This window comes from Aspergillus heteromorphus (genome assembly GCF_003184545.1).
Source record: "Aspergillus heteromorphus CBS 117.55 chromosome Unknown BO70scaffold_34, whole genome shotgun sequence".
NCBI classification, from domain to species: Eukaryota; Fungi; Ascomycota; class Eurotiomycetes; order Eurotiales; family Aspergillaceae; genus Aspergillus; species Aspergillus heteromorphus.
In genome coordinates, this window is record NW_020290439.1 from 216,043 (window position 1) to 230,926 (window position 14,884).

General features: G+C 56.2%; 2 protein-coding genes across 2 annotated transcripts; both read left to right on the top strand.

The window, feature by feature from the left end:
* Positions 1-450: 450 nt before the first annotated feature.
* Positions 451-7,223, top strand: mvp1 (sorting nexin Mvp1; the record flags this gene model as incomplete). Its single annotated transcript, XM_025546135.1, has 8 exons — positions 451-514; positions 552-3,178; positions 3,227-3,877; positions 4,453-5,092; positions 5,163-5,915; positions 5,974-6,116; positions 6,163-6,756; positions 6,852-7,223. The coding sequence occupies 8 exons, from the start codon at positions 451-453 to the stop codon at positions 7,059-7,061; spliced, it is 5,682 nt and encodes a 1,893-aa protein (XP_025395477.1). The 3' UTR covers positions 7,062-7,223.
* Positions 7,224-11,074: 3,851 nt separating this feature from the next.
* Positions 11,075-14,555, top strand: BO70DRAFT_150193 (Na+/H+ antiporter Nha1). Its single transcript, XM_025538196.1, has one exon. It carries the CDS (start codon positions 11,168-11,170, stop codon positions 14,384-14,386), a length of 3,219 nt encoding a protein of 1,072 aa, XP_025395478.1. The 5' UTR covers positions 11,075-11,167; the 3' UTR covers positions 14,387-14,555.
* The last annotated feature ends 329 nt before the right edge of the window (positions 14,556-14,884 follow it).

Genomic DNA, 14,884 nt, shown 5'->3' on the forward strand with positions numbered 1-14,884 from the left:
AAGAAAGCGACTTCTGCAGATTCAGCAGACAGGCAGCATCACGAAGAAATCCATTCGATATGCCGCCCCGAAAAATTTCCGGGCCTACGTTGTGCCGGGTTCCGGGCCTACTCCCAGACGGGTTAGCGCGGCCCATCCCTTTTTGGGCGGTGATACTCCGTACTCCGTACATACAAAGTAGGTTAGCGTCCTTTAGTAATGACGTCCCGCGGAGGCCCCAGGCCCTCAGGCATCCCGCGCGGGAAACACGCGCTGCTTCGCGTCAATTTCGTTCCTTAATTGCTTTGCTTATCGTTGCGTTGCTCTTCACTTGCATACACTCACTCTCTCACTCTCTCTCTCCACTGCCTGTCATTCCCTACCTCTACTCCCCTCCACTCCCCTCCACTCTTTTATCCCTCCGCCCTTGGGCTTGGTCCCCGTCCCATGGACGCAGCGCTGTGACCGAGTATGGCTATGGGACATGGGCAACAACGGGCCATCCATCCTTTCTTTCGAAGAGGTGATTGTTCCCGTTGGCTTCTGCGTCCCTGAGTACTCATCGCTTGCAGATCTCGGAGCACCAACAGGCTCAATTGCACCGTCACCTCTCACAGAACCTAATACCAGTCTCGATGGCCCAAAGAAACAATCCCCCGCCAGCGATGGCCCGATCTTACCCCCTTGTCCTCAGCCATCCGCTCCCGATACCCCCCTCACGATGTTAGACCACGACCCCAATGCCAGTCGCAGAAAGAGGAGGAAAACTGACACACCCCTTGACCCTGCGACCGACACCGTTATTGAGGCCCCTTCCGCCGAAGGCCTGGCCACGGCCATGGACACAGCAGAACCCGAGCAAACACCGGCTGGCGATGGCGCTGAACCAAACGCGAATAAAGATCAATTACCCAGGAAATCCTCGCCCAGGCAGAAGACAATTAGTTTGAATCCGAATGGAAAGCTGCTGTCGTCGCCTGTCGGGAATAAATTCGAGGACAAGTCGAAGAAAAAGCGGACTGCCAAGCGCAAAGTCGATGCGCAAAAACCGACGGGGGGGAGCAAGGTGGTCGTGATCAAATACGGAACTGACAAGGAGGCCAGGGACCGCGTTGGAAAACTGATTGACGGTATACTTAGTGGTCAGAAGCGACATGGCCCTCCTACCAAACCTGCTGCCAAACCCGCTCCCGCCGCTCTCTCCGCAACCGGATCAGCCCAACCAAAGAAGCCCACCCATCCATTTTTCATGAAAAAGGCCGCGAACAAGTCCGATGTTTCAGCTCCGCAAGCTCATCCTCAGGAGCCCGGCCCCTCCCAGGGTGTCTCCGAGGGAACGAGTGAGAGTCCAGCCAGTCACGGAAAGGGCGGTTTAAAGCAGGCCTTTTCAACATTCAGGCCGCGCCCAAAGTTCGTGGAAACTATTAACCCAATCTGGCCGCCTCGCGATTTCACTCACGTCCGAGGTGTCCAAGATGGCCTCGATAGGATGTGTGTTTCTCTGGAGTTGGATAGAAAGAAGTCAAAGATGGCGGCGGTCAGCATTAGTGACCAGGAGAATGTACTTCTACATCTGTCGCGGAAATACTCCGGGCAACCCCAGCATGTCCTAAGGATACCTTCACGACACCTTGCCAGTGGCAAGGTCCTACAAACAGCAGTCACTAGACAGCTATCCAACTCCGCCACAGAAGACGACAAAACGCTGCTGGATACCAGTCATCCGGCCCTGCGGAGGCTTCATGCCTCGATTCCTGGTTCGATGACTGCTTTTGATCTGGGACATTTTGACGTCCATACTTGGTCACAAAAGTACGCCCCCCAATCCGCCAATCAAGTCCTTCAAGCCACCAAAGAAGTATATATGCTGCGAGACTGGCTGAAGTACCTTACGATCTCCGCAGTTGACACGGGCAAGTCGTCCAAGGATGATGAGAAAGCGAAGAAAAAGATGGAGGAGAAGAAGCGGAAGCGACGCAAGAAGGAGCATCTGGACGGCTTCATTGTCTCCAGCGAGGACGAGGCGTACGAGCTGGACCCGGTGAATGATTCTGACGACGAGTTGGCGGGCGATGTGACCACCAAACGAACTATGATCCGATCCGGCGATTTGACGCTCTCTGGAGGCGAGAAAAGTCGTACGTCCAATGTTATTCTCCTCAGCGGTCCTTCCGGGTGTGGGAAAACGGCATCTATCTACGCCGTGGCGAAGGAGCTTGACTTCGAAGTGTTTGAGATCAATCCGGGGAACCGTCGTAGCGCCAGAGACATCGTGGAGCGCGTGGGTGACATGACCCGGAATCATCTGGTGCACCCAACTGGCGAGGAAAGCACTCGTCAGGCCTCCGAACCACATACTGAGGCCGTCGACGGCAGGCAAAACAAACTGGTGGGCTTCTTCAAATCGCTCCCCGCTAAAGAGCAGAAGAAGGACGCCAAAGCTGCGGCAACCCCTACAGAGGCCGATACGAAGAGAACTCGCAATCAGAAACAGTCACTCATCTTGTTAGAAGAGGCGGACGTTCTCTTCGAGGAGGATAAGCAGTTCTGGTCCGGGGTTTTGACCCTCATCAACCAGTCGAAAAGGCCCATAATCATCACCTGCAACGACGAGAATCTCATTCCTCTCCAGGACATCAACTTCCACGCGATCCTTCGCTACCGGGCCCCTCCAATGGACCTCGCTGTTGATTATCTGCTCCTCCTGACCGCAAATGAAGGCCACATGCTCAAGCGCAACGCGGTGGAGGACCTCTACATGTGTACCGGCAAGGACGTCCGACGCACCATCATGGAGCTGGGCTTCTGGTGTCAAATGGCGGTGGGCAGCGAGAAGTCCGGTCTCGATTGGATGGTCGATCGATGGCCCCAGGGGTCCGATCTCGACAGGGATGGGAATCGGGTCCGTGTGCTCAGTTTGAACACATACGAGCCGTACATGGGCTGGTTCAGCCGCGACATGTTAATGTGTGACGAGACGGGGGGCGCGATTGAATCCCAGCATGAGCTGCTTCACTGGTGGCAGCTCGGCCCGCAGGATTCGGAGAGTCTGGTACGGTCGCCTGGATCGCAGGCAGAATTGAGTCCGTCGATGTCGAATCTGGAACGCCTTGACAAGATCCGAGAGGAGTCCGAGCTGATGGACATGAGAAGCACCCTTGATCTCCTCTGTTCCCCTTGCTCGGTTGACCCTAAATTGGTAGGCCAAGCTATTCCCTCACTCTGAAAATAGTACTGACTCTGCTAGGACATTGCGGACATATCGGCCCCGCCTATGCACGAGAAGCAGCGAGCCAGCTACACTGACGGCTATACGTTGCTCGACACTTCTCTGGTGCCCGACTACTCATCGATTCCTGCCGCTATTGCTTGTACCTTCGAGGTTCTCCTCGGGAAGGCCTTTCGATCTGATGATAAGCAAGATAAGGAAGCATCGCAAGCCGCACACCTGCTGGGCAGTGTCAGCAGACCTCGCGCTGCGAACCCGGCTGGAGCGGATTTACTCAAGGCTTTCGAGCCCATCAAGCGGGCTGAATGTGTATTCCCTCCTCCCACGGGCCGGTTGGCTCCCTCGTTCGAGAACGGTCTCGGACCCATCGCTGAGGATCTGGGGCCGTATATTCGCGGCATAATGGCCTACGATCTCCGGCTCGCACAGCATCGCCACCAGCTGAGCGGGCTGCTTTCCGCCGACGCGACGGGCACCAAACGGTCTCGTCAGACCCGAGCGAGTCGTGCAGCCCTGGAAGGGGGCAATAAAGCCTACACCCGTAGGGAGAGATGGTTCCCGACGGATGCCAATCCGGGGCTGATCCTGTCCACTGGCAAACAGGAATGGCAGGACCTCTTGGTCCAAGCCGGTCATTTCACGGTGCCCTCGGTCGGAGAGGTTCTATCGGTGAACAACGACGCGGAATCGGACAGCTCGAGCGAAGGGGGAATCTAGGACAGGGTACTTCGTGGGGGAGGGGACTCTCCTGTATGATTAGACGTATATAGTGATGATGCATTGGCGGGTAGAGGCGTTCAGTGATGGGGTGGTGGCATCTTTATTTGTGCTTTTTATATTTTTATATTTTTATCAGGGCTAATACAGTAGTCTAATATGAGTCTGACAGCACATCTATAATGTAGAATGTATACTACCACGGGATATACACACGAACCATGGATGCGGGATGAGGGCCTCAGGCGGGACTGGGAGGGTGCGAACCCGGCCAGTGAGCTACCAGCAGACTAGCCACTAGTGCCGCCCGCCGGTGGAGCGCCGACATCACAACTGACTGACTGAACTGACCGGAACTTCCTCTTCCCTCGCGTTGCGCTCGCTCCCTTATCACCACCACCTCCACCACCACTCGTTCAGGAAGAGCAGGCCCTTTTCCCTTGCTGTGTCTGTGCGCCCTGCTCAATTGCCTATCTATTATCCAGATATATACTCCACCCGTCTCTCGCGGGGTCTGCCATTGTTAGCGTCGTGCCGGCCCTCGTCCGGTCAGTCGTGTCTGTCCGCTACTTATCACTTCCTTGCCGACCGAGCTCCGCTTCGTCATCCCCCCCCCAGTCGGACCATCCCCCAGCTGCCAGCTCCCACCCACACCCACCCTGTCCTCCATGTCGCTGTTCGGCACCTCTCCGGAGGACTCACCGCTGGCAAACTCTACCCAGCGCTCCAAGTCCTCTCTCTTCGCCGACGAGCCGTCCCAGGGCGGCAATCCGGGCAACGCGGGCTCCTCCCTTTTTGCCGACGACGACAGCTCCGGCTCTCCCTGGCTCACTGGCACGAACAAGCGAACCTCTAAATACGAGATCGTCAAGACCCTCCTGCCCGACTCCGACGTCCCCGAGAGCTACATCGATGCCTACGACCTAGTGCTTAGTGCGGGGGATCGCGTGGGATCCGGCGTCGGCTTGACCTCCGTTCGGGAAATACTGTCGGGCAGTGGGCTGAGCGCCACCGACCAGGCCAAAATTCTGAATCTGGTTGTCTCAGGCGACCTGGACAGCGCAAACGGTCTTGGTCGCGGCGAATTCAGCGTGCTGCTAGCGCTCGTGGGTCTGGCGCAGGAGGGCGAGGACCTGACCTTCGATGCGGTGGACGATCGACGCAAGAGTGAGTTGTCGCTGACTCCTGCTAGCCACACTCTAAATCAACCCACTAACGTTCCCGGACGCGACTGCAGAGCTCCCCGTCCCCCAGACCTCTTACTTCGACGCCCTGCGCGCCAAACAAGAACCGCCCGCCCCTGTCCCATCGCAAGACCGTCCCTCCACGCCGCCTCCCCCTGCCACCCCTTTACAAGAACCGAGCTCGACCCAGTCGCGACAATCCGGCCAGCCGTCCATGGGGAGCTTGGAGGCGGACCCGTGGGGCAGCCCCCAGCTGCATCGTGGCCACGCCCATACCCAGGCGCAGACCGAGTCCGAACACCCCGTGCTCAACGGGTTTGGGAGCGTGCGGTCCGGGACCAACGCCTGGTCGAGTCGAGCTAGTGAGGGGAACGCCCCGCATGAAGCGCCAGAGAACACCCGTTCGAACGGTCGGGCCGACACGGCGCCCGCCAGTGCGGGGTTTGGATGGGGAGAGAGTCTGGGAAACACATCCGATGGGGGTGGTGGGATCGGCGGGCCTGTCCGAGCTGGACTTGGGGGCTTTGGGTCAACCGGAAGTGAGCAGGGCGAGCCGCATCCGCGTCGGCGATCGCTGGGGATCGGCCGGGTCGCGAGCCCCCATCTGGAAGAGGTGATCACGGTCACACTGCTCCCGGAGAAGGAGGGCATGTTCATGTTCCAACATCGCAACTACGAGGTGAAGTCCGCCCGTCGGGGAAGCACAGTTGTGCGACGCTACAGCGATTTCGTCTGGCTACTGGACTGCCTCCACAAGCGATACCCGTTCCGACAGCTGCCTCTCCTGCCCCCGAAACGCATCTCAGGTACGTTCAAGCAAGGCTTGTTGCAAGCTCTCCTCCAAGATTACTTACCTACTCAAAGTCAATGGCACTCACCTTGCAGCGGATTCCACTTCATTTCTTGAGAAGCGGCGCAGGGGACTCGTTCGATTTACCAACGCTCTCGTTCGGCACCCGATTCTGAGCCAGGAGCAGCTCGTGATTATGTTTTTGACCGTTCCTACGGTATGTTTTTTCCGTCTGTCTGGCATCGTGGGGCTAACCTGAGTAGGAACTCTCGGTGTGGCGTAAGCAAGCCACGATATCGGTGCAGGACGAATTCGCGGGCAGAGAGCTACCACCCGACCTAGAGGACTCGTTGCCGTCGGATCTCCCTGACATGTTCGACACGGTGCGTAGTGGTGTAAAGAGGTCGGCGGAAGTGTATATCAACCTGTGCACGCTGCTCGAGCGTCTCGCGAAGCGGAACGAGGGACTTGCGGCGGATCACCTACGGTTCTCTTTAGCGCTTCAGTCGTTGACGGAGGTGACGCGGGACACCTACGCGTTCGACACCAACGACGTGCCGTTGCTCAACGAGGGAATCAAGGCGACAGCGAGACATCTGTCCGCGAGCCAAAGCCTGCTAGAAGATGAGGCGCGGGCGTGGGAGGAAGGGATGCTGGAGGACCTCAAGCGGCAGCGAGACTGCCTGGTGGGAGTGCGGGAGATGTTCGACCGGCGAGACCGGTACGCGCGCAACAACATCCCCCAGCTGGAGCGGCGCATCGAGAACAACGAGCGGAAGTTGCAGGAACTGCGGGCCCGGCCCCAGGGGACGGTCAAACCCGGGGAGGCCGAGAAAGTGGAGGAGGCAATCTTCAAGGTAAGCAAGCACCGGGCTTCTCTTTTCGTATGCGAGGCGAACGTGCGAGGATGACTGGTGATGGTGACTGACAATGCATGGCTCTGGGCGCGTAGGACAAGGAATCGATTGTGCATCAGCACGCACGTGGGGTCTTCATCAAGGAGTGCATCCGCGACGAGCTCGTGTATTTCCAGCAGAGCCAGTACCACATCAGCCGGCTGCATCAGGACTGGAGCCAGGAGCGGGTCAAGTACTCGGAGCTGCAGGCCGACAATTGGCGGTCACTGAGCGATCAGGTAGAGGGCATGCCTCTAGGGGATTGATTGACTGACTGATGACTCGAATGGATACCCCCGGGATGAGCGTTCCGTCGCTCCGCGCGCGTATTGTCTCGATATGTGATTTGTCAGGGTTGATTTTTGTATCGCGTGTTTGTTTTGTATTTTTCATTTTTGCTTTTTTTTTTTTTTTTTGCCCTCCCTCCCGAATAATCCGATTTGTTTGTCGTACCTCCTATGTATCCTGCTGCGTCTGTTACTATTACTGCTACTACTACTACTGTTGCTGCTCCTGCGGCTGCTACTGCGGCTGTCGTTATTGTGTTGTTTAGCCTGAAATCCGCTATCCGCTGTTTGCCTGCCAGTATTGCCCTCAAACCGATAGGGGTTTCTTGTCTTTTCCTATTCTGCTCTGTTCTGGTCTGTTCTATTTCTCTCCGCCTCCTCGGGTGCAGCTGGTGCAGCTTGCAGGGATGATCTTTTGACACATGGTTGGGTTGCTTTTTGGGTCTGACCTGCACCTACCTACCTGCAGGAGAACGTGCATGAGGAATCAAGTCGATGTCGATGTTGATGCCGGATCAGGAAGTTAGTCAGATTTTTTTTCTCCCTTCTCCTGACTTTGTTTTGTCTCTTCTTAATGTAGGAGTGCTGGTGAGACCTCTTTTTGAGTATGTGGTATTGGTGTTGGTATGTGTAGCATTGCTTGTATAGGACTTGGGATCCGGCGTAGGTAAATTGATTCGGTATTATTATGGCGTCCTGGGGTTTGGTATAATCGAGCAGGGGGAGTATGCGTAGCATGCACGGTATACACAGATTATGTAGTATGTAGTATGGAATACGGACTGGTTCCAGCACTTTACCGAGTGCTACACACAAATAGGAAAAATGATTGATTGACTGATTGACTGACTGATGGATGTCAATAGCGCGGTTACCGAGCCACGAGCGGACTTGACTTGACTTGACTATTCGGGATCATTCATTTCCACGCGACGAGTGACTGACTGCAGTGCAGTGCAGTCAGGGACATACCTACAGATAGACAGCTGTACAGACCGAGCTCCCTATTTGCTAGATTTCTGACATTGACTGGCTTAACCTATCAACCTATCTATGAATCAAAATCAATCAATCAATCTCCCATGGGGAATGGGTATCTAAACCTCATGTACCCTGGAGTAGTACGACTGTAGCCCTATACAGAAAGATCGCAACTCCCCATATGTAATGTGCATAAGCACGCCATGGAGAGAAAATCTAGGAGTTCATCTGCGCAGAAAAGCAGCTCAGAATCAGAAGTCCTCCCCTCTCCCGATTAATTGACTTTTCTTTGCCACGCAGGACACGAAGCCCCTCGAATCGAACTTGTGTTGTAACTGACGGGGAAGCGGGTGGAAAGTTAACTGTGCTGCTGCTGCTGCTGTTGTTGTTGTAGTCGATGCAGATAGGATGCGGACTATGGTACAGGTACAGGTACAGGCACGACACAGTTCTAAAAAGCTCGATACTAGAAAGTTAATTAGATCAATCGATAGATAGACACATATATTGATTGATAGGTCCATCGACTCACTTACTCACGCTCTTCCAAGTTCAAACCAGATCCGCCAGTCATGTCCTGTCCTGTCCTATCCTGTCCCATCACCCCTTGATATTTGGGCTCCCATGCCGTACAGTTACTTTCCACTAGCTTGGCTCAGTAGAGAGAGATCGATCGATAGTAGAGATGTGGACACTGGAGAGGGACAGGGACAGATCTAAATCCATCCTAGCCTAACCTTATCCCACCCAACTCTTGGACTTTGACTTACTTATAAAGTACCACGCAGCCAGTGAATAATCTTACTAGCCGCAATCGCTCGCATACACATACACCCACATACAAGTACCTAGGATGCAGTGTGGATAGTAGTTAGTTAGTCGGTGCAGCGTTCGTGACCTGGCTGGTTAACTCCGCCGGTTCGCCACAGCCTGAAAGCTTAATCAGTCTGTCTGTATGCAGATAGGTATCTACTGTATCTACTGTATCTACCTACTGTACGTATGTGTGGATGTGCCTCCTACTTAGGTATGTGGGTAGGTCAGGTCGATATGTAGTAAGTAGGTAAGTAGGTAACGACTACCTTTCTTCCCGTCTATCCCGGCTAGATATCTGTACGTTGTCGTGTGTTCTTGTCTGTCTGTCCATCGAGTCTAGACCCATGTACCATGTACCAGACATGTACCACGTCACGGGGGTATGCGGATGAGATCTGTTACATGTTCAGACAACAGGGAAAAACAGAGATGCAGGAGTTCGGAATATAAGTGAGTCAGAGGAGCAGATGCCGGGTGGCGGGTGGTTGGGCTCATAGTACTATAGGTACTAGTTATGTATGTATGCATCGGTCGGTGTGGTCGGTCCCAATCCGGCCTGGGGCGTTACTATAAGTTCCAGGGTCGACATCGGGACATCCGGGGTTGAATCTTGATCCGGGGAAGTTGGAACGAACAGGACAGATCTATCTACCTTGGTGCCGTATCGGTGGGAATGTTTGTATTTGTCTTGTTCTGTCCTGCCTGGGAGTCCGACAGGACGATACGCATACATTAGTACATAGTTACTTAGTACTTACCTTTACCTGAGTCCGTCAGTCTCGTGACGCCCGCGTGCAGACCACCTCGACCGTACGGATTGGATGGAGTCAGCCAGCCCTGCCGGCCAGCCAGTTAGGAGCTCCCCCACCGACGCCCAGCGCCCCACTGCGGGTCTAACCTGGTAGGACCAACCAATGGACAACTGGCTCGGCAGCCTGGCAAGGCTGGGCATGGCGGCATCCGCCAGACAGCAGCGCGTAATGGGCAGCCCAGAGGGGAAAGGTCGGCGATGTTGGATCGCAGCCCCCGGTTGGAGGGGGTCAAGCATGTCGTCATGCTGGTGATTGGCACCAGGTAACACAACATGGCAACATGGCTTCAACTGTTGTCTTGTCTACTCCCTACAAACTGTAAGTATCTACTGTACAGTCGACACGAGGCCAGCATCGGATCAATGTGACATGCCTCCTCCAGAGTGCCACCGTCACACAGTGACACAGTGACAGATCGGTCCGATCGTGACTGGTCCGCGGCCAAATGGACAGGTACCACGCCCTTTTTCCTTTGACTATCGATGGAAGATCCGGACGGTCCGGACAGACGTGCGGAGGCTGTATATTTTACCGGGGACAACACCTAGGGATGTTCCTTGATTTCCCATCCCAGATGGCCCCCAGCCAAGAGGATGGACGAGGAATACCTTCAAAGTGAGCCAGTGCCAGTGCAGTCCCGCTCGCCAAGGCTCAGCGTGAAGGTTCCGCGAGCGAGGATGGGCCCGTGACTGGCGCTCTCCCCGCCGCGGCCTCTGATTCCTCGAGCCCTCGACTCTTGGAGATGCCGCTCGGGCATCGTGAATTTTCCGTCCCTCTTTGCCCAGACTTCTCGCTCGTGGTCCGTCCGTCCTCCACGCGAGTCTTGCCTCGCTCTCTCCTCTCTCTCTCTCTCCGCTTCCCTTTTCTTGCAACCCCCTCGCCTCGTCTCCCCTCCTCTTCCTCCCTTCTCTCACTATCCCCCTTTCCATCCTATCTCTCTTTCCCTCTGATTCCCCTTCCCCTCGTTCTTAGTACTGGGAAAAGTTGGTCAGCGCCTGACATCATCGGCGCGCGCCCGGAGTTTCCCTCTTCATTGCCCGATCAGGTAAGCCCCGAATGGGGAATCTCTCGCATTCCTTCCCTCGACTGCCTCCCGGACCAACCCTTTTCCTGTTATTTATTCGGCTCCCCCTCTCCTTTTCCCTCCCCCCTTCCCGGAATTTAATCTCACCGTCAGCGCTCTCCAGGCCTCCCTCCCTCCCTCCCTCCCCCCCCCTTGCAGCACGCGCCCGTGAGGCACTCGAAACCACTCCCGATTCTCCGCCGTGCCCGCTCCCCATCGGTCCGCATTCAGTCCGCCGAGGCATGCGGGAACCCGGCGCTCGTCCACTTGCCAGGCGGATATCCCTTGCTTAAGAGCGTGTTGGTCCGATCGGTCAAGGCATCGGGAATTACAGTTGGGGTGAAGATAACAGCGCGCGGGGGAAATTCGACCGATCGCTCACCCTCCCACTCGGTCCGTCGCAACAAACAGCCATGGCGTGGGATCACCTGGATATCGACAAGCCGCATCTGGCGTATATGATCTTGGGCGGCTTCACCAGTCTGTTCATGTTGTGCTCGCTGTTCGTCAAGGAAAAGCTATACATCGGCGAGGCTACCGTCGCTACGCTCTGCGGCATCATCTTCGGCCCTCATGCCGCCAATCTGTTTAATCCCTTATCGTGGGGCAATGTCGACAAAATCACCCTCGAGTGCTCGCGCATCGTCCTGGTCGTCCAGTGCTTTGCCGTCGGTGTCGAATTGCCCAAAGCCTACATGGAACGTCATTGGAAATCCGTCTTTCTGCTGCTGGTGCCCGTCATGACGTGGGGCTGGCTGGTCACCAGTCTGTTCGTCTGGTGGATGGTTCCGCCCCTCTCGTGGCTGGAGAGCCTCGTCTGCGCCGCCTGCGTGACCGCGACCGATCCCGTCCTGGCATCGTCCGTCGTCGGTAAGGGTAAATTCGCGCGACGAGTGCCGAAGCATTTGCGAGACTTGCTGTCCGCCGAGTCGGGCTGCAATGACGGCATGGCGTTTCCCTTCATTTACCTCGGTTTCTACATCTACCGTTACCGCCCCGACGCCGGGGAGGTGGCGCTGAACTGGTTCTGTGTGACCATCCTATACGAGTGCATATTCGGTGCTGTGTACGGGTTTATCATCGGCTATGTGGCGCGGCACGCCATCAAGTGGGCCGAGAGAAATCAGCTGGTGGACCGCGAGAGTTTCCTGGTGTTCTACTTCGTGCTCGCGGTCTTCTGCGCCGGCTCTGGCAGTCTTCTGGGCATGGATGATTTACTGATCGGCTTTTCCGCCGGCGTCGGCTTCAGTAATGATGGGTGGTTTACGGAAAAAACTGAGGAGTCGCATGTGTCCAACGTCATCGATCTGTTGCTCAACTTGGCCTATTTTGTGTACTTCGGGGCCATCATTCCTTGGGAGCAGTACAACAACCCCAGCATTGGCCTCGTGCCCTGGAGGCTGGTCGTCATCGCGCTTCTGGTGATTTTCTTCCGGCGCATTCCGGTGATGCTACTTCTCAAACCCATCATACCAGACGTGAAAACGTGGCGCGAGGCGCTTTTCGCGGGCCACTTCGGACCCATCGGTGTCGGCGCGATCTTTGCTTCGATCCTGGCCCGTGCTGAACTGGAAAATGACAGCACCGAGCCTATGTCGCAGTCGGAACTGCCAGGGCCTGGTAGTCCGAACTATTACATTATACAGCTTATATGGCCCATCACTACCTTCATGGTCATCTCCTCCATTCTGGTCCACGGCTCATCGATTGCCGTCTTTACCCTCGGAAAGCGCATCAACACCCTCACCATCACCCTATCCTACACTACAGCTAACGAAGAAGGTCCGTCGTGGATGAACCGTCTGCCCCGTGTGCAATCCCTGGCCAAAGGGTCGATGTCATTCCGGAAGCCGGATGAGGCAGAGGAATCGTCTAACGAACCCGAGTATCCCCCCGGAACCCTCCCACCTATCGGCGTGCCGGGCAATTTTCTGCGCCGGGTCCGGGATGAGGAACCCGACGCGGCAGACGGTAAGCCGACCGGTCGACGGCGCCGTAGACGTCGCAGACACGACAACGGAGCCGGTGGCCCGATCAGTCAGTCCGCTATTATGCCCAAACGTCCGGTGGAGACGGAGTCAGACGAAACAAAGGAGAAGGAAGAGGAAGCCGAGCGTGATCGGATCGAGCGCGAGTCATCCCCGCCTTCCAAGGAGCGCGACCGGTTTGGACGCGAGCCTGCGATCGAAGTGTATCTGGAAGGGCATAATATGATCATAGAAGACGAAGAGGGTAACGTTCTCAAGGTCGAAGACGTCAGTCACATGCCCGCCGAAGAGCAGGCCCGTCATGTGGAACAGCAGCGCCAGAAGGTACAACAAAACTCGGATGATTTCGCCCAGTCTCGCTCCCAGCCCCATGGCCGGAATGAAGGAGAGGAAATCGAAGAGGCAGTTGCCGAGAAGACGGGTCTCACGCTGGACAAGGTCCGTAAGCGGTTTGGACAGTGGGCCGGATTCGGACGCCGCCCCGAGGAGCAGCCGACCAACGATGGCAAACAACCCACCGAGAAGAAGACCGACGAAGCCCCAAGGAAGTCCACCAAAGGCAAAGGTCGCTCAGCCCATGCCTACCAATTCGGAAACACCATCATTGTCGAGGACGAGGACGGCGAGGTGCTCACAAAGTATTCCATTCCTTCCGCGGATAAGGATGAGTCTGATGCTCCGGTTCGACGTGGGTTGACGCGGATGGGAACGTGGTTCGGCATGGAAGAGGAGGGCGAGTCGTCGCAGGCAGCCCGCACGAAGAAGTCCGCTCAGGACGCATGGTTGGCGGATGATGGTCTTAGATTCACCCTGGCGGACGACAACGATGTCAGCAAGCGCGGGGTCGAGCACAAGGGCCGCCGCATGACGAAGCACGAGTTCGCCCAGCAGATCCGGAATCTCGGGCCCAAGGCGCGGCGTGATGTGGTCGAGGAGACCGACGCGCCGGAGCGGGTCAAGGACGTGGCTCGCCAAGAAGCCAAGAAGGAGGACATTATCGAAGACCGGAAGAAATCCGAACCAGCGGCCGCTGCTCGCCCATCGGCGCCGGTACCAATACAATTGCCGGTAGACGAATCCGGCTCGGAGAGCGAGTTCACGGACGATGAATCGGACTATGAAATGCCGGGCGACATCGCCGCATCGCTGGCGCGGTTCACGCGCGGCACGGCGGCGGATGAGCGGCGCACGAACTTCAGCCCTCCCCCGGAGTCTCCTCCCAAGCCTTTCCTGCGCACGCGACGAGACTCCGACGACGACGGCACCGAACGTATTCCGCCTTCTCAGCTGCGGGAAGCCGCTGGTCTCACACGTCCCCCGCAGCAAGCCGATCTAGATGACACTGGCGAAACGCCGGCGGAGCGACGACGTCGTCTTGCTGCGCTGGGCGAGTTCAACGATTCGGATGACTCGGACGATCCAGACGCAGTGGTCGAGTCGGATGACGAGGGCAGTGATCCGGCGGGAGCGAAGGTCTCCTTTGCTGACGGCACAAAGCCCGCGGGCAGTCGACAGCAGTCGGTGACAGGCAACGGTACTGGAAATGGCGAGGGACCAGAAAGCAGCTCGTCATACTCCCGCCGCAGTCGCAGTCAGAGCCGTCGCAGTATCTCATGGGGAGGAGAGAAGGGTCGGGAGACGTGATCACCCATGAGAAGGATGTCTGTCGCAATGAGGGATTTCACTCACACACCTAGAGAGATGTCTGGCAGGAAAGAGGGGAATCCCTCCCAAAAGAGGGGATGTCTCGAATAAGGGGTAATAAAGGGTATAAAAGGGGGGCGGTGAGCGAGCATCACGTTCTGTTCTCACCGCAATATTTCCGGCCTGGAAAGACAACAAAAGTCGCGTCGCATTGCGTCGCTTGCTATTCTTAGACTTCCTTTCTTTGGTTTGTCTGTCTGTCTGTCTGTCTGTCTGTCTGTTCTTGAGCATCGCATCGGCGTTCTTCTTGTCTGGCTGTATGCATGTCTGGCTGATGGATGGTGGGTGGTGGGTGGATAATGGGTGGTGGGTGGTGGACGGTGGGATGGATGGCGTGTATAGATGAGCCGGCTCTGCTTTCTTGCTTGCTTGGTCTGCTTCACTTTACTTATCTTTGCGTACCTTTACTTTTACTTTGTGTAACTACTTACATCTCTC